At 43.9% G+C, this 23297-nt stretch overlaps 1 protein-coding gene across 13 annotated transcripts in view; it reads left to right on the plus strand.

Annotated features, from left to right (window-relative positions):
- Positions 1–23297, plus strand: part of susd1 (sushi domain containing 1) — a 185706-nt gene that overhangs the window by 10688 nt on the left and 151721 nt on the right. For 11 of the 13 annotated variants that reach the window (XM_063048972.1, XM_063048962.1, XM_063048964.1 and 8 more), the window contains exons 2-3: positions 20795–20908; positions 22165–22320. The exons of 1 other annotated variant lie outside the window; for it this stretch is intronic. In XM_063048972.1, the coding sequence (XP_062905042.1) occupies positions 20795–20908; positions 22165–22320 (270 nt within the window). The remainder of the gene's footprint in view (positions 1–20794; positions 20909–22164; positions 22321–23297) is intronic. One more of the 13 variants, XM_063048965.1, reaches the window with a different exon arrangement.

Consider the following 23297-nt stretch of genomic DNA (forward strand, 5'->3'; position numbering starts at 1 on the left):
CAGGGGTAGTTTGCTACCGAGGAGAAGCCTGCAGAGGTTGAATGTCTTCTACTGTACCCTTCCAGCAACAATACAGAGACAAGATTCAGGTTCAACTTTTCACCTTATGGCAAGGTCTGCACATCGTTGCAGACTTCAAAGCTAAATGCAGTGGAGTATCCAACATCGATGCCTCTCTCCTAGACAAGCTATATCTTTTTTTATGCTCGATTCGACGTGTCTAATACTAAGCCCCTGAGGAGGCCTGCAGATGATGCGACTGGCAGCTTGGTCATATCTGAGGCCAAAGTACGCAGGCGTTTCCAATGGGCAGACAGTCGCAAGGCTGCGGGACCGGACAGCATCCCAGGGCGGGTACTCGAGATATGTGTGGCACAATTGGAAGGTGTGTTTACAGACATTTTTAATTTCTCCCTTTCCCAGTGTAGCGTGCCCTCCTGCTTCAAAATATCCATCATTGTCTCTGCACCAAAAAAGACCAAGGTAACATGTCTGAATGACTGGCGTCCTGTCACACTCACTTCAAAAATAAGTCCTGACGAAGGGTCTCGGCCTGAAACGTCGACTGCGCCTCTTCCTATAGATGCTGCCTGGCCTGCTGCGTTCACCAGCAACTTTGATGTGTGTTGTTCAAAAATAAGCAAATGCTTTGAGAGGCTGGTCAAGGACTACATCTGCAGCTTGTTACCGCCCAAACTGGACCCTCTACGATTTGCCTACCGACACAACCAATCGACAGACGATGCCATAGCCACAGATCTAAAATAGAGGAGCTGGTTGTGGAATACAGGAGGAATGGAGACAGGCTAAGCCCTATAGACACCAATGGATCTGGGTTGAGAGAGTGAACAGCTTTAATTTTCTCGGCATAAACACCACTGAGGATTTCACATGGTCTGTACGTACCGACTGCATGGTGAAAAAGGCACAACTCTTCCACCTCAGACCGTTGAAGAAGTTTAGTATGGCCCCCAAATTCTAAGAACTTTCTATAGGGGCACGACTGAGAGCTTCCTGACTGGCTGCATCACTGCCTGATATGGGAACTGAACTTCTTTCAATTGCAGGATTCTGCAGAGCGTGGTGCGAACAGCCCAGCGCATCTGTAGTTGTGAACTTCCCATGATTCAAGACATTTACAAAGATAGGTGTGTAAAAGGGGCCTGAAGGATCATTGGAGACCCGAGTCACCCCAACCACAAACTGTTCCAGCTTTTACCATCCGGGAAATGGTACCACAGCATTAAAGCCAGGACCAACAGGCTCCGGGACAGCTTCTTCCACCAGGCCATCAGACTGATTAACTCATGCTGACACAACTGTATTTATATGTTACATTGACTATCCTGTTGTACATAATATTTATTATAAATTGCTATAATTGCACATTGCACACTTGAATAGAGACGTAATGAAAAGATTTTTACTCCTCATGTATTTGAAGGAGGTAAGTAATAAAGTCAATTCAATTCCAAACATCGTGCTTCATCCTGCAATATTTGATGCACTGCTGTTAGTTCATTTAGAAGATCTGCAGAAGACTGGTACAATTTTGAACCATAGCTAAGAAAGGTGGAAGTTCGGCAATATTCGCAAATTTTCAAAGCTTGATTCCTCCTTAACAAAGACTACACTATTTGCATCCATCATCGACCCCAAATAAAGTACTTCTTCCATTAGAAGGACACAGTGAAGATTTTCCTTCCCTAGTAATCATAAACGTAAACAGTGTTGAATAACATTTATCATCCTTTTCATGGTGGCCTGTAATGTGTTAGATGACAGCTTGGTTTATGTATTAAGACCCAGGTGGATGTTGACAACTACATTGCCCCTAATTATTGTGCATTCGCTGAGATATTCAAATTTGCTCCCTGTAAATTCAGCACTCAGATTCTGTGAGTTGGGTAAATGCAATTGTTCATTGGCCCTTGATTGAGGGTTACTTTATAAAGCTTTCAAAGCTGCACAGTCTTGCCTCTTGATATGTAAAGTTGACAATTCATATCAACTATTTACACTTTGTAGTTCCCAGCCACACACTATATTGTTTGACTTGCCCGATTCTTCTTCACTGTAACCTTCAGAGCATAAGATACTGGTCCAGGCTTGTAGCAGAATGGTTTGATATTTGGCCGGATGTGTACATAGAACACAGAACAGTCAGTACAGCACAGGGTAGGCCCCTATGGTGACCATTTAACCTCCTCTACCATCAATCTAACCCTTCCCTCAAAGTTCAAGGTAATTTATTATTAAAGTACATAGATGTCACCATATGCTACCCTGAGATTAATCTTCTTGCAGGTGTTCATAGTAGAACAAAGAAATACAACAGAGTCAAGAAAAACTACAAAGTTTGACAAGCAAACAATATGCAAAAGAAGACAAACTGTGCTGACACAAAAAAACAAGTAATAAGTAAATAAACAAAGAAGCAATCATATAAATTCTAAGAATATGAGTTGTCAAATCCTTGAAAGTGAGTCATAGGTTGTAGGATCAGTTCAGTGTCGAGGTGAGTGAACCACGCTGGTTCAGGAGCCCGGTAGTTGAATGGTGATAACGGTTCCTGAATCTGGAGGTGCCAGACTGGACCTAAGGCTCTTGTAGCTCCTTCTCAAAGGCAGTGATGAGAAGAGACCAGGGTTGGACAGTGAGGTCCTTGATGGTGGACACTGCTTTTTCTGTCAACACTCCTTGTAGATGTGCTCAATGGTGGAGAGTCCTTTGGAATGGGTTGTATTCACTACTTTTTGAAGGCTATTTCATTCCTGGGCACTGGTGTTTCCATGCCAGGCCGTGATGCAAGCAGTCAGGATATACTGTACATCTATATAAGTTTGTCAAGGTTTTACATAACATACTGAATCTGTGCAAACTTTTAAGACAGTAGAGGCACTGCTGTGCCTTCTTTGCAATGGCACTTAAGTGCTGGTCCCAGAGCAGATCCTCCGAAATGATAACACAAAGGAATTCCAAAGTTACTGACTCTCTCCAGCTCCGATCCCTGAATGAAGACAGGCTCTTGAACCCCGGTGCTGAGTGCTGGGAAGCAGCTGAGGAGAGTGTGCTTTAAAAGCAGCGTGGAGGGCAGCTGAAGGGTTAAGCTGAGTGTTGATTAGAGGGAGTGAGTACTCGAGATAATTGGCAGGGACAAATAAAAGGAGGGGTAACTGAAGAGGAGCGGCCAGTCTGTGAGTGGCTTAGGGTAGGAGTGGAGCTTTGAGGCTTCGGCGAGCAGATGCTGAGGACGAGCTTGCTCCCAGTGAGGTAAGGCCGGGGAAACTCCTTTAATTAATCTAATTAATTTAGGAGTAGATAATGGAGGCAGCAGTTAAGGCAGTCGAGTGCTCCGTTTGCAGTATGTGGGAAGTCAGGGCGAGCACAATTGTCCCTGATGACTACACCTGTAAAAGGTGCATCCAGCTGCAGCTCCTGACAAACCGAGTTTGGGAACTGGAGCTGGAGCTGGGTGAACTTCGGATCATTCGTGAGTCAGAGGCAGAAATAGACAGGAGTTTCAGGGAGACACTCACCCCTAAAAGTCAGGAGGCAGGTAGCTGGGTGACTGTCAGGAGAGGGAAGGGGAATAGACAGAAAGAGCAGAGAACCCCTGTGGCCGTTCCCATCAACAGTAAGCATACTGTTTTGGATACTGTTGGTGGGGACAACCTACCAGGGACAAGTTGCAGTGGTCGTGTTTCTGGCACCGAGACTGGACCCTCAGCTCAGAAGGGAAGGAGGGAAAAGAGGAGAGCAGTAGTGATAGGGGATTCGATAGTTAGGGGGACCGATAAGAGGTTCTGTGGGAGAGATCGAGAATCGTAGATGGTCTGTTGCCTCCCTGGTGCCAAGGTCCGCGATATCTCGGATCGAGTTCTCAGTATTCTCAAGAGGGAGGGTGAGCAGCCAGATGTTGTAGTCCATGTAGGGACCAATGTCATGGATAGGAAGGAGAAGGAGGTCCTGCAAAGAGAGTTTAGGGAGTTAAGTGCAAACTTGAAGGACAGGACCTCTAGGGTTGCAATATCAGGATTGCTACCCGTGCCACGTGAGCTAGAAGAAAGAAGATAATGCAGCTAAATATGTGGCTAAGGAGATGGTGCAGGAGGGAGGGCTTCATGTTTCTGGACAATTGGGTTTTGTTCCAGGGAAGGTGGGACCTGTTCTGACAAGACGGTTTGCACCTGAACTGGAGGGGGACTAACATCCTTGTGGGTAGGTTTGCTAGTGCTGCTCCGGAGGGTTGAAACTAGATTTGCAAGGAGAGGGGAACCAGAGTGTTAGAGCAGATAGTGAGGTGGAGGAGGATAAAGGTCATGCGAGGACTGCATATATAGACAGAAATCAAAGGCTTGTACGTGATAGAAATGTTCTTAGGTGCATCTATTTCAATGCAAGGAGTATTGTAGGTAAGGCAGATGAACTTAGAGCTGGATTGGCACGTGGGATTACGACATTATTGCTATTAGTGAGACTTGGTTGCAGGAGGGGCAGGACTGGTAGCTTAATGTTCCGGGGTTCCGTTGTTTCAGACGTGATAGAGGGGGAGGGATGAAAGAGACCCTTCGTCAGGACTAACTGAAAGAAGAGCTAGTAAGAGATTTGAAAGTGGGAGGGGGAGGGGGAGATCTGAAATGATAGGAGAAGACAGGAGGGGGAGGGATGGAGCTAAGAGCTGGAAAGTTGATTGGCAAATAGGATACAAGGCTGAAGAAGGGATAGGATCATGGGACGGGAGGCCTAGGGAGAAAGAAAGGAGGAGGGGAGCACCAGAGGAAGATGGAGAGCAGGCAAGGAGTTATTGTGAGAGGAACAGAGGGAGGAAAATGAGAGAGAGAAAAAAAAAGGGGGGGAAATAAATAAATAAATAAGGGATGGGTTAAGAAGGGGAGGAGGGGCATTAATGGAAGTTAGAGAAGTCAATGTTCATGCCATCAGGTTGGAGTCTACCCAGATGAAATATAAGGTGTTGTTCCTTCAACCTGAGTGTGGCTTCATCTTGACAGTAGAGGAGGCCGTGGATAGACATATCAGAATGGGAATGTCCTCCCCCTTGTCCTCACCTACCACCCCATCAGCCTCCAGGTCCAACATATAATTCTCCATAACTTCCACCACCTCCAACGGGATCCCAGCACCAAGCACATCTTTCCCTCCCCACCATTTTCTGCTCTCGGCAGGGATCGCTCCCTACGCGACTCCCTTGTCCATTCGTCCCCCCCATCCCTTCCCACCAATCTCCCTCTCAGCACTTACCTTGTAAGCGGAACAAGTGTTACACATGCCCTTACACTTCCTCCCTTACCACCATCAGGGCCCCAGACAGTCCTTCCAGGTGAGGCATCACTTCACCTGTGAGTTGGCTGGGGTGATATACTGCGTCTGGTGCTCCCAGTGCGGCCTTCTATATATTGGCGAGACTCGACGCAGGCTGGGAGACCATTTCACTGAACACCTACGCTCTGTCCGCCAGAGAAAGCAGGATCTCCCAGTGGCCACACATTTTAATTCCACATCCCATTCCCATTCTTAATATGTCTCTCCACGGCCTCCTCTACTGTCAAGGTAAAGCCACACTCAGGTTGAAGGAACAACGCCTTATATTCTGACTGGGTAGCCTCCAACCTGATGGCATGAACATTGACTTCTCTAACTTCCGCTAATGTCCCTCCTCCCCTTCACACCCCACCCCCTATTTATTTATTTATTTATTCCCCCACCCCCTTTTTCTCCTTCTCTTTTTTCTCCCTCTGTCCCTCTCACTATAACTCCTTGTCTGCTCTCCATCTTCCTCTGGTGCTCGCCTCCCCCTTTCTTTCTCCCTAGGCCTCTCGTCCCATGATCCTCTCCCTTCTCCAGCCTTGTATCCCTTTTGCCAATCAACTTTCCAGCTCTTAGCTCCATCCCTCCCCCTCCTGTCTTCTCCTATCATTTCGGATCTCCCCCTCCCCCTCCTACTTTCAAATTTCTTACTATCTCTTCTTTCAGTTAGTCCTGACAAGGGGTCTTGGCCAGAAATGTCGACTGTACCTCTTCCTATAGATGCTGCCTGGCCTGCTGCGTTCACCAGCATTTTGTGTGTGTTGCTTGAGGTGTATAGCAGGTATAGGCAACAACGAACAAATGAGGTACTTGAAGAGTATAGAAAATATAAGAAAATACTAAAGAAGGAAATCAGGAAGGCGAAAGGAAGACACGAGGTTGCTCTGGCAGATAATGTGAAGGTAAACCCGAAGGGTTTCTACAAATATATTAAGAGTAAAAGGATAGTAAGGGACAAAATTGGTCCCCTAGAAGATCAGAGTGGTCATTTATGTGTGGAGCCTCACGAGATGGGGGAGATCTTAAACAGTTTTCTTACATCAGTATTTACTCTGGAAACTGGCATAGCCTATATGAAGGGAAGGGAAACAAGCAGTAGTGTCATGGAACATATAGAGATTAAAGAGGAGGAGGTGCTTGCTGCCCTATAGCGAATAAAGGTAGATAAATCTCCCGGGCCTGACATGATATTTCCTCGGACCTTGAGAGAGACTAGTGTAGAAATTGCAGGGGCCCTGGCAGAAATATTTAAAATGTCCTTAGCCACGGGTGCGGTGCTGGAGGATTGGAGGTTAGCTCATGTTGTTCCGTTGTTTAAAAAAGGCTCCAAAAGTAAACCAGGTAATTACAGGCCGGTGAGCCTGACATCAGTAGTAGGTAAATTATTGCAAGGTGTTCTGAGAGATCGGATATACAAGTATTTGGACAGTCAAGGGCTGATTAAGGATAGTCAGCATGGGTTTGTGCGTGGTAGATTGTGTTAAACGAATCTTGTAGAGCTTTTCGAGGGGGTTACCAAGAAAGTAGATGAAGGAAAGGCTGTGGATGTTGTCTACATAGACTTTAGTAAGGCCTTTGACAAGGTCCCACATGGGAGGTTAGTTCAGAAGGTTCAGACATGAGCTATCCATGGAGAGGTTGTAAACTGGATTCGAAGTTGGCTGTGTGGGAGAAGACAGAGTGTGGTAGTGGATGATTGCTTATCAGACTGGAGGCATGTGATTAGTGGTGTGCCTCAGGGATCTGTGCTGGGACCATTGTTGTTTGTTGTCTATATCAATGATCTAGATGATAATGTGGTAAATTGGATCAGCAAGTTTGCTGATGACACTGAGATTGGAAGCATTGTGGACAGCGAGGAAGGCTTTCAAAGCTTGCAGAGGGATCTGGACCAACTGGAAAAATGGGCCAGAAAATGACAGATGGAATTTAATGCAGACAAGTGTGAGGTGTTGCATTTTGGAAGGATAAATCAAGGTAGGACAAACACAGTAAATGGTAGGGCACTGAGGATTGCGAAAGAACAAAGGGATCTGGGAGTTCAGATACATAATTCCCTGAAAGTGGCGTCACAAGTAGACAGGGTTGTAAAGAAGGCTTTTGACATCCTGGCATTCATAAATCGAAGTATTGAGTATAGGAGTTGGGATGTTATGGTGAGGCTGTATAAGACATTGGTGAGGCCAAATTTGGAGTATTGTCTGCAGTTCTGGTCACCTAACTATAGGAAGGATATCAATAAGATTGAAAGAGTGCAGAGAAGATTTGTTAGGATGTTGCCGGGTCTTCAGGAGTTGAGCTACAGGGAAAGATTGAACAAGTTAGGACTTTTTTCCTTGGAGCGTAGAAGAATGAGGGGAGATTTGATAGAGGTTTACAAAATTATGAGGGCTATAGACAGAGTAAATGTGAATAGGCTCTTTCCACTTAGATTAGGAGAGATAAATACGAGAGAACATGGCTTTAGGGTGAAAGAGGAAAGGTTTAGGGGGAACATTAGGGGGAACTTCTTCATTCACGGAGTGGTGGGAGTGTGGAACGAGCTGCCATCTGATGTGGTAAATATGGGCTCACTCTTAAGTTTTAAGAATAAATTGGATAGATGCATGGATGGGAGAGGTCTGGAGGGTTATGGACTGGGTGCAGGTCAATGTGACTAGCGGAATAAAGTTTCGGCACAGACTAGAAGGGCCGAATGGCCTGTCTTCTGTGCTGTAATGTTCTATGGTTCTATGTTTTTTTTGTGCCTGTAGTCAATTATCAGCTCTTTGGTTTTGCTCACATTGTTGGCACCATTCGACCAGAATTTCAATCTCCCTTCTAAAGCTGCTTTGTCACCACATTTGATTCGGCCAACAACAGTGGAGTCATCAGCAAAATTAAATACGACGTTGCAGCTGTGCTTAGTTTCACAGTCAGAAGTATAAAGCGAGCAGAGCAGGGGGCTAAGCACACAGCCTTGTGGTGCACCTGTGCTGATGGAGATTGTGGAAGAGATGTTGTTGCCAATCCGAAATGACTCGGGTCTGCAACTGAGGAAATAGAGGATCCAATTGCACAAGGAGGTATCAAGGCCTAGGTCTTGGAGCTTATTGATTAGTTTTGAGGAGCAGATAGTGTTGACTGCTAAGCTTAGACAATGAAAAGCATCCTGATGTATGCATCTTCACTGTCTCGATGTTCCAGGGCTGAGTGGAGAGCAAATAAAATGGCATTTGTGTTGACCTGTTATAATGGTAGGACATAGAACATAGAATAGTACAGCACAGTACAGGCCCTTCGGCCCACAATGTTGTGCCAACCCTCAGACCCTGCCTCCCATATAACCCCCACCTTAAATTCCTCCATATACCTGTCTAGTAATCTCTTAAACTTCACTAGTGCATCTGCCTCCACCACTGACTCAGGCAGTGCATTCCACGCATCAACCACTCTCTGAGTAAAAAACCTTCCTCTAATATCCCCCCTTGAACTTCCCACTCCTTACCTTAAAGCCATGTCCTCTTGTATTGAGCAGTGGTGCCCTGGGGAAGAGGCGCTGGCTATGCACTCTATCTATTCCTCTTATTATCTTGTACACCTCTATCATGTCTCCTCTCACCCTCCTTCTCTCCAAAGAGTAAAGCCTTAGCTCCCGTCATCTCTGATCATAATGCATACTCTCTAAGCCAGGCAGCATCCTGGTAAATCTCCTCTGTACCCTTTCCAATGCTTCCACATCCTTCCTATAGTGAGGCGACCAGAACTGGACAAAGTACTCCAAGTGTGGTCTAACCAGAGTTTTATAGAGCTGCATCATTATATCGCGACTCTTAAACTCTATCCCTTGACTTACGTAAATTGGAGCAGATCCAGGTCACTCCTCAGGCAGGAGTTGATATGGTTCACAACCAGACTCTCAAAGCTCTTCATTACAGTGGATGTCAGTGCTCCAGACGATAGTCAATGAGGGAGGTTATCATGTTCTCCTTGGGCATCGGTATGAGGGCTCCACACAGCCTTCTATTTTTATATGACTCATGTGCCTAGTTAAATCCCTCTAATGGATCTACTTCCACCACCACCCCTGGCAGGGCATTCCACGCACTCACCACTCAGTCTGTAATAAAGAACTTACCTCTGAGATCCACCCCTATACTTTCTTCTCTCTCGCATTAGTCGTTTCTGCCCTGGGAAAAAGTCTTTGGCTATCCACCCAATCTATGTCCCTTATCTTTGTGTACATTCATCCTCCTTTGCTCCAGAAAGAAAAGCCCTGACTCACTCAACCTATCTCCATAAGATGTGCTCTCTAATCCAGGCAGCATCCTGGTAAATCTCCTCTGCACCCTCTCTAAAGCTTCCCCATCCTTCCTATCATGAGAAGACCACACTATATTCCAGTGTGGTCTGACCAAGATTTTATAGAGCTGCAATATTACCTCGTGGCACTTGAACTCAGTCTCCTGACTAATGAAGGCCAACACACCATATGCTTTCTCAACTACCCTTTCAACTTGAGCAGCAACTTTGAGGGGATGTATGGACATTGACCCCAGAATCTGAGGAGGCCATGGTGGTGTAGCAGTTAGCGTGATGCTATTACAGATCAGGGCATCAGAATGGAATGCGTGAGTTTCCTCCGATGCTCGAGTTGCCAAAGACGCACCAGTTAGTGAGTTAATTGGTCATTGTGAATAGTCCCATAATTAGTCCAGGGTTAAGCTGAGGGTTGTTGGGTTTGAGTGGCCAGAAAGGCCTATTCTACACTGTAATGGTAAATTAATAAATAGATAAATAAATCCCTCTGTTCCTCCTCACTGCTAAGGATTTTGCCATTAACTCCATATTCTTCCTTCAAGTTCGACCTTCCAAAGCGTGTCACTTAACACGTTTCCGCATCCTGTCAATGTCCTGTTGTAATGTATGACAACCCGTCTACACTATCCACAACACCACCAACCTTCATGTCATCTGCAAACTTACTAACCTGCCCTTCCACTTCCTCATCAAAGTCATTTATTAAAATCACAAAGAGCAGAGGTCCCAGAACAGATCCTTGCAAACACCACTGGTCACCAACTACCACTTGCAACTACCCTCTGGCTTCTGTGGACAAGTCAATTTTGAATCCATGCAGGCAAGTTTCCCTGGATCGTGTGCACCCTGACTTTCTGAATGAACCCACCACGGGGATCATTCTCAAATGCCTTACTAAAATTCATATAAACCATATCCACTGCTCTACTTTCATCAATGTGCTTTGTCATATTCTCAAAGTATTTAATCAGGTTTGTAGGGTATGCACCTCACAAAGCCACATTGACCCTCCCTAATCAGACTATGCTTCTCTAAATGCCCTCTTTCAATTAAATACTTTCCCATATTGTCTGCCTCTATCCCTCTCCAAGATGATGGTAAAGGGCAAGAGGTTGTGGTCACTATCTCCGAAATGTTCATCCACAAAGAGATCTGACACCTGAGCTGGGTCATTCCTTAGCGCCTGATCCAGTACAGTATAGCCTCTCCTCTAGTTGACCTGTCTACAAATTGCGTCAGGAATCTATTCTGGACACACCTAACAAATTCCACCCCACCCACACCTTTTGCACTAAGGAGGTGTCAATCAATATTAGAGAAGTTGAAGTCACCCTTAACAAAAACCCTGTTATTTATGCACCTTTCCAAAATCTGCCTCTCAATCTGCTCTTCAGTGTCTTTGTTGCTACTAGGGTGTCTATAGAACTCTCCCAATAGAGTGATTGCTCTCTTCCTGTTTCTGACTTCCAATCACAGTGGCTCAGTAGATGATCCCTCCATGACATCCTCCTGGTCACCCTATCCTGATTCGCAATGCCATTCTCCCACCTCTTTTAACCCCCTCCCTATCCCTTTTGAAACATCTAAATCCAGAACATCTAGCAGCCATTCCAAACCTTGTGACACCCAAATCTCTGTAATGGCCTCAATGTTGTAGGTCCATGTACTGATCCATGCACTACATGCATCACTCTTGTTTTCTGAAACTACTTCATTAAAGTAGACACACTTCAACTAATCCAATGGCCACAATTATGCTCTGTCCATTGCTTATCATCCCCCACAGTCTCTATATGGTGCATTTACCTTTGCTACACCAACTGCTCCATCCTCTGACCTTTTACTCTGGTTCCCATCCCCCTGCCAAACTATCTTAAACCCTCCCCTAGTAATTCTGTAGTCAAGGTTGTGAAATTCCTGTCTGTTGAAGCCAAGATACAAACCTTTGAACAGGTCTTCATTCCACTCCAGAAGCTTTCCGAGACAATGTTGCAAAATGCACTTAGTAAATACATTCTCTGAATTCACGTTCAATATTTTGAACTAATCTTTCCCGGACAGAATTAGTCTGTTGTCAACAATAACTACTGATCTCATGTGACCATTATGAACATTCTTGCATGTTTGAGACTCTTTATATTTTTAGAGGTATAGGTTTATTTTACTGTACATGTTGAGACTTGAAGATATGTTGAAGACTGGATGTCAGTAAAGTTGTAACATCGCTGAGAAGCAGGCATATGTTCTGTGTTCAAAGATGCATCAGAATGAGAAACTGCATATGGCATTGGATTTAAAACATTTGTTGTTCAATCAGAATACGTTTAAAATTCAGAAAACTTTTCCCCAACGGCTCAACTCACAAGATTCTGGAGGAACTCAGTGGGTCAAATGGCATCTATGGAGGGAAATGGACAGTTGGCGTTATGGGTCAAGAACTTCCATCTAGTCTGAAAGTTAGAGTGGAGATGGTCAGTATAAAAAGGTGAAGGAAGGAGGTAGAGCAAGAGCTAGCAATTGACAGGTGGATTCAGCTGAAGAGGCGTAGATAAGTACAGTAGGTTGAGGACAGCAGAGTGGAAACAGAAACGCAAGAAATTCTCCACCTTCTTTTCCTGTCAGATTCCACCATCTTCAGTCGTTTGTCATCTCCACCTATCATCTCCCAGCTTCTGTCACTACAAATGCTGCCTGACCTGCCGAGTTTCTCCAGTATTCCTTTGTGTTGCTTGCAGATCCCAGCATCTGCATTCTCTACTGTCTCTATGTTTCGACTAAATGGCACTTTTCTGAATGTCACAATGCTCAGATCTCTGGTCATAGCCAAACAATTAACAGCTGTATTGATGATCATGTCGATGTATTGACCAATAATGTTCTGTTACTAAATTTAGCATCCCTACATAATGCTGCTGATGGAATGTAACACTGTTTAAATTTTGCCATTCAGGCTTCACACCAACTCTGAGGAAGGGCTACTGAATTGTTGATTGTTTCCCTTTTCACAGATACTGCCTGCCACACTGAGTTTCTGCATATTTTCTGTTTTTGTTTTTGAATTACAGCATCTGACACCGCACAAACAAGAGAAAATCTACAGATGCTGGAAATCCGAGCAACACGCATAAACATTGCCACCCACTTTGTTGCTCTAACCTCTTCTTTATGTTTTTCTGTTCCTGGTGTTCCTGATGTTTCCCCTACTAACAACCTGCTTAGCTAGTATTATTCTGGTCTATCATCTTTGTCTAGCCCTTGGCGTTGAGGCTAGTGCCTTGTTTACAGGCGTGCAGAATACTATTCTCCACTCTAAACTGGTATTTCCGCAATGGGTGTTCTCTGCAGCCGCAACAGCTTTTCCTATCTCTGCCACATTTGCCAACAAGCTTATTTTTGTGATTTGGACTAAATGTTGGAGCTGTCTCCTTTGCCGCAGCCAAATGAATATAGCAAACTTAAGTAACGCAGCTGCAAAATATGTTAGAAGTTATCTCCACAAGTGCGGCTATCAAAAGTTAGTACTTGGAAGCCACTCAGTTGCCTGGCTGAAATCACGTTGAGCAACTCCTCCAACTCCACTCACTTTCTCCAGGTCAAAGGTAGAGCTAGCGGAACTTGCAAGAGCTCCACATACACCTGCCTTTATGTAAGGGGTAGCTCTGTGTAGCCCTGCTTCAGTCCAACTTGGGGGCACCCTCGACTTTTTCTAGTACATCATTGCCTGCATGGGTGCTGTTTCCTGCAATCATCCAGAACTCAAAAAGTTACATTAGTTTTTGCTGCCAGTTTTCACCCTGCTCTCACTTTCACATGGCCCATTATTGGCACTTCACTGTCTGGATCTCTGTCTCCACCCTAGGAAATAGGCTGGTAAGAAAAATCTAGCCTACAGGTCCCCAGAGCAATCCCACCTATACTTTTCTCCTAATCTCAGGCCTGTAAGAGTTTCAATCCATCCTCCCAGTTTTTCCACTGTTGTATTTGCTCCAATGAAAAGTCTTCCCAGAGGAGAGCCTCTGTTATGTCATCCTTCTTCCTGAACTGCGCATTGCCCTTCTGCAGAGCCCTTGATGGCATCTATTTCCCACACTTCTGCTTTCAACTCTTCTCTTCCTGGACAGAGCAATGATAGAACTCCCTTGTTATCACTTCCATCTCACTAGCCTTCTCTTTCAGTAGATCATTCATTTCAATTTCCACCACCTCCGATGAGATCCCACCATCAGAGGGAAATTTCGCTTCCCTCCTCTTTCAGTATTTTGAAGAGATATTCCCTTTGTGAATTTCTGATCTGTTCCTGCCACCCCTTGTTACATCAATTTCCCATGCAACTGCAGGAGTTGCAATACGCGTCCGTTCCCTTCTTCGCTTCTTACAATCTAAGGGCTCAAACAGTCTTTCCAGGTGAAGCAGCCATCCACTTCCAACCTAATGCACTGTGCTAGGTGTTCACAGAGTGGTTTTTCTACACTGGAGAAACCAAACGGAAATTGGATGACAGCTTCGTGGAATACCTTTGTTTAGTTCACAGAGTTATCCAAGCTTCCTGATGCATTCTCCTTTAATTCCCCCTCCTATTGGCATTCTGGCCTATCAACCTGTGCTTAGAACAAAGGACTATATTCACCCTCCCTAACTGCTCCCAATAACCCATCAAGCACATGATCTTGTTTACATTTTATAGATACTCCTGGCCTCAACCTGTAGAGACATTCCCTTGGCCCTGTCCATCCCTCTCTCATCCTCCTGGAGCTTGATACAAGTTGTTTTTTCTCTGACCTTGTTCTGTCACGTACCCCGTGACAGGGAATAAAGAACCAGCAGAGATGGAAAACACTTTGGAGTCTCGTATTGCTATAAACTAATAATATTTATTAGTAACTATGCAATACAGTAATATAACTCCAGATAAATCAAACAGATTAGCAATGATTATATATAAAAGTAAGTGTGGAATATATATGTATGAGAAAACCAAGCTTCTTTAAGTCTGGGGGTAAAAAGATACAGTCTTACGATGTTGAGTAAAGTTCAGTTCAGTTCAGTTCATGGTATTGAGTTGAGTAGTGATGGAGAGAGAGAATGAGTTGAGTCTTCAGGTGAGCTGATACCGTCGATCTTCTCGCCGTCCTCCGAAATCCTTTACAAGTCACCGACTGTGACTTTAACCAGGGGGACCGGTCTTCTGTGGTGGAGCTATCACCCAGGCGAGGGTGGACACATAGACAACTCCCCACCAGTCAACCCCTTCTTCACACGGTGGAATAGCAATTTGGAATCGATCTGCCTGATCGATCCTCCAAAACCCACTTTCTCTGCGGGCACAACAATGCTCATTCAGTGTCCAGATCATGTGTCCTGAGGTCTGTATCATCTGACCTCTCATTTATTTCACCAGGCTGAGCATCACCTGTCATTCAAAGAGTCCCTCCCTGCTTTGTCTGTAAAGGAGTGCACAAGCAGGCAACAAGTCCTTGAAGAAATATCAACAACCTGTCTTTTGTCACCATAGCAACCTTCGAGCTGCTCGGTGCTGTCTCCAGCTCCAAACTCAGTAAAAATCCAAAGTTACTTCCAATGCCTTAAAGTGACAGTCCAACTGTTAATCTTCGTCTCTCTCTCTCTCTTTTCAAAAGCAACGTATCGGTGGTAAATAACTCTGTCCTTCCCAAACAAACCATCAATGATGAATGTCTCTCTCTGTCTCTCTTCAAACAGTTAATAGGGGCACTCCAGGATCCCCTCACATGATAAACGGCCTTTCCTGGTTCCACAGACGCTGCCTGACATGTTGAGCATTTTCACCATTTTTCATTTTTGTATCAGATTCTCAGAATTTTTTTGATTTTCATGAAATTTTGTCTATTCAATAAAGAGAATTAATTTGCTGATCTGAAATTGTCCTGCACCGTTCACTTCAGGTAGATAAAATTCTTTAATAATACTATTAAATCACCACTGATTTCCTCTGATCCTTGGTTTCTCATCCCCACTTGGTAACTTTTTACAGAATCTGAGAGTGCCAAAGTAAAGTGATTTTTCAACTTCTATTGCTTGATAAAATCAAGCATTTTTTTCATTTTCATAATCTTACTAGAACAGTGATTATCTAAGACAACCTCTGTTACTGAGGTTGCTTTCTTATATTTGCATTTTGACTGGTAAAAGATTCAACTTGTGACTGTATTAAATGGCAACTTCCTATTTTTAAACGGTGTAATTGTCTTGTTAATCATGACAAGGTTGGAGCTTTTCTCACTTGCGCTCAATTTTAATCCTGAAAAACATCTATGCTACATAGGATCCAAAGGGCTCTCACCTTTTATCATAGGATATTAAATGAATGAATCAAAATTGTTTTTGCTATTGTCTTGCCTTGTTTCTGTTTTAATTATTGTGGTGGACACTTTATTTAATGGACATTTCTATTACTTAAAAATGAAGTTCACCTATTTCATGTAGCTGTGAAGTGATTTTTTTTCTCTCTGAGGATTGTGAGTCATTGCAACTATTTTCCTCTAGGAGTGGTGGAAGCAAATTCTTTGAATATTTTTTAAGATAGGGGTAGATAAATTCTTGATAAGCAAGGGGTTGATAGGTAACTGAGAGTGCCGGGTTGGGCTCATAATCAGATCAGCCAGGACTAAAAGCATTAAAAATGTTAACTGGTGCAGCTGGTTTGAGGAGCTGAATGCTCATAGTCTGCATGTGCATATAATCAGAAACACGTGTCTAAACACAAATCCCTTCACTTCTGCTCCTCGTTTTGTGATTAGCCCTACCATTGTGAGTGCAAAGCTGAAAGATATTTTCAATGGCCACACTAGCCTGGAGAGCTTTTTGATTCTGTCTGATCACCAGTGCAGGACATGTCTGCTGGTTCTTGCACAAAGAGTAACACACAGGAAAATAAGTGAGCTCCAACAAGTGGGCCTGGTTTATCCGTGGTTCCCCTTAGATTCTGCGCTTGTGCTCAATAGTACATACTGTAGACGATCAAATATACCACATGGTATTGAAGGATTGAAAGATTGGAGCGACTGGGGTTGTATACATTGGAATGTAGAAGGATGAGAGGGGATCTGATTGAAACATATAAGATTATTAAGGGATTGGACACGCTAGAGGCAGAAAACATGTTCCCGATGTTGGGGGAGTCCAGAACCAGAGGCCACAGTTTATGAATAAGGCGTAGACAATTTAGAATAGAGTTGAGGAAAAACTTTTCCACACAGAGGGTTGTGGTTCTGTGGAATGCTCTGCCCCAGAAGGCAAAGGAGGCCAATTCTCTGGATTCTTTCAAAAAAGAGTTAGATAGAGCTCTTAAAGATAGTGGAGTGAAGGGATATGGGGAGAAGGCAGGAAAAGGGTACTGATTGTGGATGATCAGCCATGATCACAGTGAATGGTGGTGCTGGCTCGAAGGGCTGAATGGCCTACTCCTGCACCTATTGTCTATTGTCTATAGTGACATCATACATATTTATATTTGTCAAAACAAAGACACACTGCTGGAGGAAGCAGGTCAAATTGCATCATTTGGGGGGAATTAATTTTCAGGCTGGGACCCTCCACCAGATCACATTTTCCTCACTGTATTTTGCACATTACAGTATTAACTATACTTCAAAGTCATTGATTGGCAGTTATTGTTTGAGGGATGACCTACAGTATATAAAAACAAATATTTCCTTTAGTTCAGCAGCAGCATGACAACATGATGGGCTAAAGATAACGGTTGTTCAAATGAAGGGTTTTGAGTATTCAAAAACATTGGAAATATAATGACTCTTTTGTTTGAACAATGTGAGATATTAACTTCAGGAGTCAGGAAAGTGGTTTATATATTCTTGGCAATTCATAGCTTGCCTGTTCTCATCCTGGGATTACATTTAATTTGTACTACATCAGTGCTTTCAATAATGCTACTTTAACTGCTTGTTCAGGGGCATTGCCGTGGTTTGTGGCTACTTCTCTTAGAGCCAGAAGATGGCTTCCTGCCACGGCCTGTAAGGAGTTTGTATGTTCTCCCTGTGACCGCATGGACTTCCTCTGGGTGACCTGGTTTCCTCCCACAGTCCAAAGAACGTACCAGTTGGTAGGATAATTGGTCTTTGTAAATTATCCCATGATTAGGCTCGGATTAAATTGGAGGATTGCTGGGTGGTGTGGTTTGAAGGGCTGGAAGGGTCTATTCCTCACTGTATCTTTAAAAAAATAAAAAGATTGTGGGCTGAAGTACCATGCCAACACAGAAAATCTGAACTGGCACCCTGTGATACCACAGCAGCTCACCATGGCTTGAGGGCTCATCATTAAACAAAGCCCTCTCTGGCTTCATGGGTGGATGTTGAAGATCTTTCAACATTATTTGGATGAAGAGGAGGATTATTCTTCCTTGTGGCTGACATTAATCCCCCAAATTCCATCACTATAAACAGACTGTCTGGTTTTTAATGTTACTGATATCATTGCATTGATTTTATTGGGAACTCTACCCAAATCAATAGCCACATTTCCTGCAGTGTGATTGAGACTACTCTTCAAATGTACTGGGCTGTCTATAAGGTGCCTTGATAGGGAGGTGAAAGGGATGGAAGAAATACAGTTTTTTGATGAAGTAACTATGGGTAGGTTTGGTGTGAAAGATCAATGTGCTGGGCATTACATGAAATCAAGTCAAGTCAAGTCAAGTCAAGTCACTTTTTATTGTCATTTTGACCATAATTGCTGGTACAGCACACAGTAAAAACGAGACAATGTTTTTCAGGACCATGGTGCTACATGAACAATACAAAAACTACACTGAACTACTTAAAAAACAACACAAAACTACACTAGACTACAGACCTACCCAGGACTGCATAAAGTGCACAAAACAGTGCAGGCATTACAATAAATAATAAACAAGACAATATACACAATAGAGGGCAGTAGGTTGGTGTCAGTCCAGGCTCTGGGTATTGAGGAGTCTGATGGCTTGGGGGAAGAAACTGTTACATAGTCTGGTCGTGAGAGGCCGAATGTTTCAGTGCCTTTTGCCAGATGGCAGGAGGGAGAAGAGTTTGTATGAGGGGTGCATGGGGTCCTTCATAATACTGTTTGCTTTGTGGATGCAGCGTGTGGTGTAAATGTCTCTAATGGCAGGAAGAGAGACCCCGATGATCTTCTCAGCTGACCTCACTATCCGCTGCATGGTCTTGCGATCCGAGATGGTGCAATTTCCGAACCAGGAAGTGATGCAGCTGCTCAGGATGCTCTCAATACAACCTCTGTAGAATGTGGTGAGGATGGGGGGGGGGGGAAGATAGAATTTTCTCAGCCTTCACAGAAAGTAGAGACACTTCTGGGCTTTCTTTGCTAAGGAGCTGGTGTTGAGGGACCAGGTGAGATTCTCTGCCAGGTGAACACCAAGAAATTTGGTGCTCTTTAACAATCGCTACGGAGGAGTCATCAATGTTCACGGAGAGTGGTCGCTCCGTGTCCTCCTGAAGTCAACAACCATCTCTTTTGTTTTGTTCGCATTCAGAGACAGGTTGTTGGCTCTTCACCAGTCCGTTAGCCGCTGTACCTCCTCTCTGTATGCTGACTCATCGTTCTTGCTGATGAGACCCACCACGGTCGTGTCATCGGTGAACTTGATGATGTGGTTCGAGCTGTGTGTTGTAGCACAGTCGTGGGTCAGCAGAGTGAACAGCAGTGCACTGAGCACACAGCCCTGGGGGGGCCCCCATGTTCAGTGTGATGGTGTTGGAGATGCTGCTCCCGATCCGGACTGACTGAGGTCTCCCAGTCAGGAAGTCTAGGATCCAGTTGCAGAGGGAGGTGTTCAGGCCCAGTAGGCTCAGCTTTCCAATCAGTTTCTGAGGAATGATTGTGTTGAATGCTGAACTAAAGTCTATGAACAGCATTCGAACGTACATGTCTTTTTTGTCCAGGTGGAGGGTGATGGCAATGGCATCGTCTGTCGAACGGTTGGGACGGTACGCGAACTGCAGGGGGTCATCTCTGGTCCTATATCTTGGAATAGTAGATTAGTAGAGCACAAATAGGATGCTATTTGGCTAATTAGGGCTATACTAACTCTTTAAAGAACAAAGTATTTATATTCTATCCGTATCTTCATTTGTGGCCTATTCAGCATGAACTTAATTCCCTGTTGAAAGCTGGAAATCAATCCATTTTCTGAGCCCAAAGAATGAGGGCCAGGGGCATAGCAACACTCATTGCCAGGGGCGTGCTTCTGGCACTGTACTTTTGGAGACCCAGGGACAACTGGCAAATTGCTTCATTTGGGACAACAGGAAGATGGGCCAAAATAGTGCTCAAGGAGGAGAACGAGAGGGGGAAGGACGCAGTCCAGAAAATGCCTTCAGGTCTGTTAGTGAGATTGGGTGTGGATGGCACAGGGGCCCACCTGGTAGAGTATCTGCCTCTCAGCGTCAGCGAGTGTGGTTCATATGTGGAACTTGCATGTTCTCCCTGTGACCATGTGGGTTTTTGCCAAGTGCTCTGATTTCCTCTTACATCCCAAAAGATATGCGGATAGGTAGGTTAATTGGACATGTAAATTGCCCTAGTGCCTGTAGGTCAATGGAAGAATCTATAGGAAGTTGACAGAGAGAATTAAATAATAACATGGTATCAATGGAGGATTGGGTGAACACAAAAGATGCTTGAAATTCAGAGCAATGTACAGTATACAAGATGCTGGACGATCTCAGCAGGTCACACAGCATTAGGGCGAATGCATGGAAGACTTGATGTGATGAAGGGCGGTTTCTGTGCTTTGTCTCTCTATGTCTTAACAAATGCACGCTCACTCTCAAGTTACTTCTGCATTCTTAATCCCCACATAAAATACTGTCCACAGCTGATCAACACAAGGACTCAGCTGTGTACAACGTTGGTAACTTGCGATTGCTTTTGCCCATGAGCACATACTAAAGCAGCTTCCTATACTCTGTGCAGAAGCAAAGAATAGGGAATAGGGTTTATGTGAGGGTAAGGAATTTCCCACCCCCAAGCCCTTCACTGATGTCCTTGTGGAGCAGCCATCTTCACTGCATTCAGGAGAGAAGTGGCTCTTTAGAGGAGTGAATAAGGGATTGAAGAATCAAATGCATTGCAGTGTGTGGAGTGACTTGCATTTTTTTCTGCTTTGCAGCCACTGACGTTTGTTCGAGCTGTCACATTAATGCAACATGCACGACCAAGAATGGGACCAAAACCTGCGACTGTAACTATGGATTCTTTGGAAATGGAATAACTTTCTGTTCAGGTTGGAAAGTAATTGTTCTTTTGCATGACGACAGCTTGAAGCCTGTGCTTTGCTGACAAGTCCATCATCAATTACCCATTCCTCACGGCCCTGGGCTAATTGTGGGAAGGGTGTTAAGCTGTTTACAGTGGAGTGGCACATCAAGCACATCACTCTTGTCCAATAGTCACATCAAGTTCAGACATGGTTGGTAAGGATGACAGAGTTACTTTCGCTTAAGGCCCTTAAAATGCCCTGCAGTCTTCCTCCTGGATAGAACAAATTCCTTCATCTGAAATATGGTTTCTGCAACTGTGCACAATCTCTCATTGTTACATTTATGTGCTGTGATCTCTGAAGTTGGGCTTGAACCGTATCCTTAAGACAAGTCTTCTTTTCACAATCTAGCATCTGTATATCCCCTTAAGTTCTATTTCACCACATTTCCTTTACTACAAGAACATAACAGATAGGAGTCCATGTAGCCTTTGATCCTACTTGATCGTTTATCACGATGGTGGCTGCCCACATCCCAGCACTATCTCATCTCCCTTGATTTCCTTAATATCCAGAAATCTGTTGATCTTTGTTTTGAAATGAACTCAATGACTGAGTGTACATGCTTTTAGTATAGGAAATTCTGAAGATTTATCGTGTTTTGGATTAAGAAACAGTTCCTCATTCCATTCCAAGATATTCTAACCCTTAGCTCTAGACCATGGGTTCCCAACCTTTTTTATGCCATTGGCCCCTACCATAGACTGAAGGGTCCGTGGACTCCATGTTGGGAACCCTTGCTCTAGACTCTTCAGCTACAGGACACCCTATCTACATCTAGTGTGTCAAGCACTTTCTGAATTTGTCATCAGACCTACCTAGGAAACCTTCCAGATTGCCCGTTGATGCCTGTGGAACAGCTTGTTTGGAGTGCAGTACTTCAGTATTACAGCTTGGCTCTTGTCTGGTCTCATTGTCATTACTGTAACCATTTGATCACATCTGCTTTTATTAATCACATGGTTCTGTAACAGTGGGAATTTGGGGAGAAAGTGTTAGACTGAATATTTGACTGAAGGTGGTTGCGCCTGTTCAAGCCAACTTCTAGACACTGATGTTCTCCTCTCTTTATTGTGGAGGCTGAGAATGTCCTTGGAGTCCCAGCCTCCTGTTGAATTATCCACCGTCATCTATGATTGGATGTAGCAGTCCCACTGTTGTAATGGATGTTTCTCCAATACTTGATGACTGATTCACATTTTTGTAATTTTTTTTGGTAGATAAAGATGAATGTCAGATCGGATCTGAGAAGATCTGCGGGTTACATGCTGCTTGTTATAACACACATGGCAGTTACTATTGTACATGTAATGAAGGATACAAACCATCCAACAATATGGATTTATTCACCCCTAATGATGGAACACATTGCACAGGTATTCAACTGGTCTCATATTCTGCGATGTGAATTTATGTTTAGACTTACCAAGTGAGAAAACAAAGTCCACTGGGATGCAAGTAGTCCCTTGGAGAAGCTGAATTTCCAGAGTATTGTTGCAAATTTTAAACAAATTTCAACAATAGCAATCTTAAAATAGTGTTTGGTAATTCCTACAAAACATACATTTTTGCCTCTCTGAATAGGAAGTTTTACACATGGAATATCTGCCTTCAGCAATTTTCTCATCACTGGATCTTTCATGTCCATGTAGTAATTTGAGACTAAATTCATTTGGTGTGCAGTGGCTGAAGGGGATGACGTGTAGTCTTCTAATCTAGCTCCTTATCAATATGAGGGCATAACCATAGCTTCTCAGAAAAAGGCAAAAGATAGCCGCCAACCAATACAGAATCAGGCTGCATTGTTTGATTACGGTTGTAAGGGTAATGGTAGGGGAGATATTTTCTCTATGTTTACCCTATCAATGCCTTTCATATCCATAAATCTAGGGAAAAGTTCAATCTTCCCTGCTTTTTCGACATCTTCCTCCAAAGAATTTGTGCACCTCTCCCAAATTTATCAGCATCCTGAGAGCAATTAATTTGATGAATCAGAATCAGGTTTAATATTACTGGCAAATGTCGAGAAACTTATTGTTTTGTGGCAGCAGTCCATTGCAATACATCATTAAAAAAAACATATATTACAATAGGAAGTACAGTGGATTCTGGTGAATTGAGACACATCAGGATAAGTAGATCTTGGAGCAATTAAGCAGCTGTCCCAAATAGCTGAAGTTTCACGGAAATAGTTAAAAAGGTATAAAAAGACAAACTACTGTTGCGCTATCCTCGACAATACCAAGCATGGCAGTCAAAGGATTGGGCTTAAAACTAACATTGAAGAGTACAGAGAAAGTCTGAAATACATCTTTCCAAAATTTTTCCAGGCTCGGACATGTCCAAAACATAT

The sequence above is a fragment of the Mobula hypostoma genome, chromosome 5 (assembly GCF_963921235.1).
Source record: "Mobula hypostoma chromosome 5, sMobHyp1.1, whole genome shotgun sequence".
In the NCBI taxonomy this organism is placed as follows: Eukaryota; Metazoa; Chordata; class Chondrichthyes; order Myliobatiformes; family Myliobatidae; genus Mobula; species Mobula hypostoma.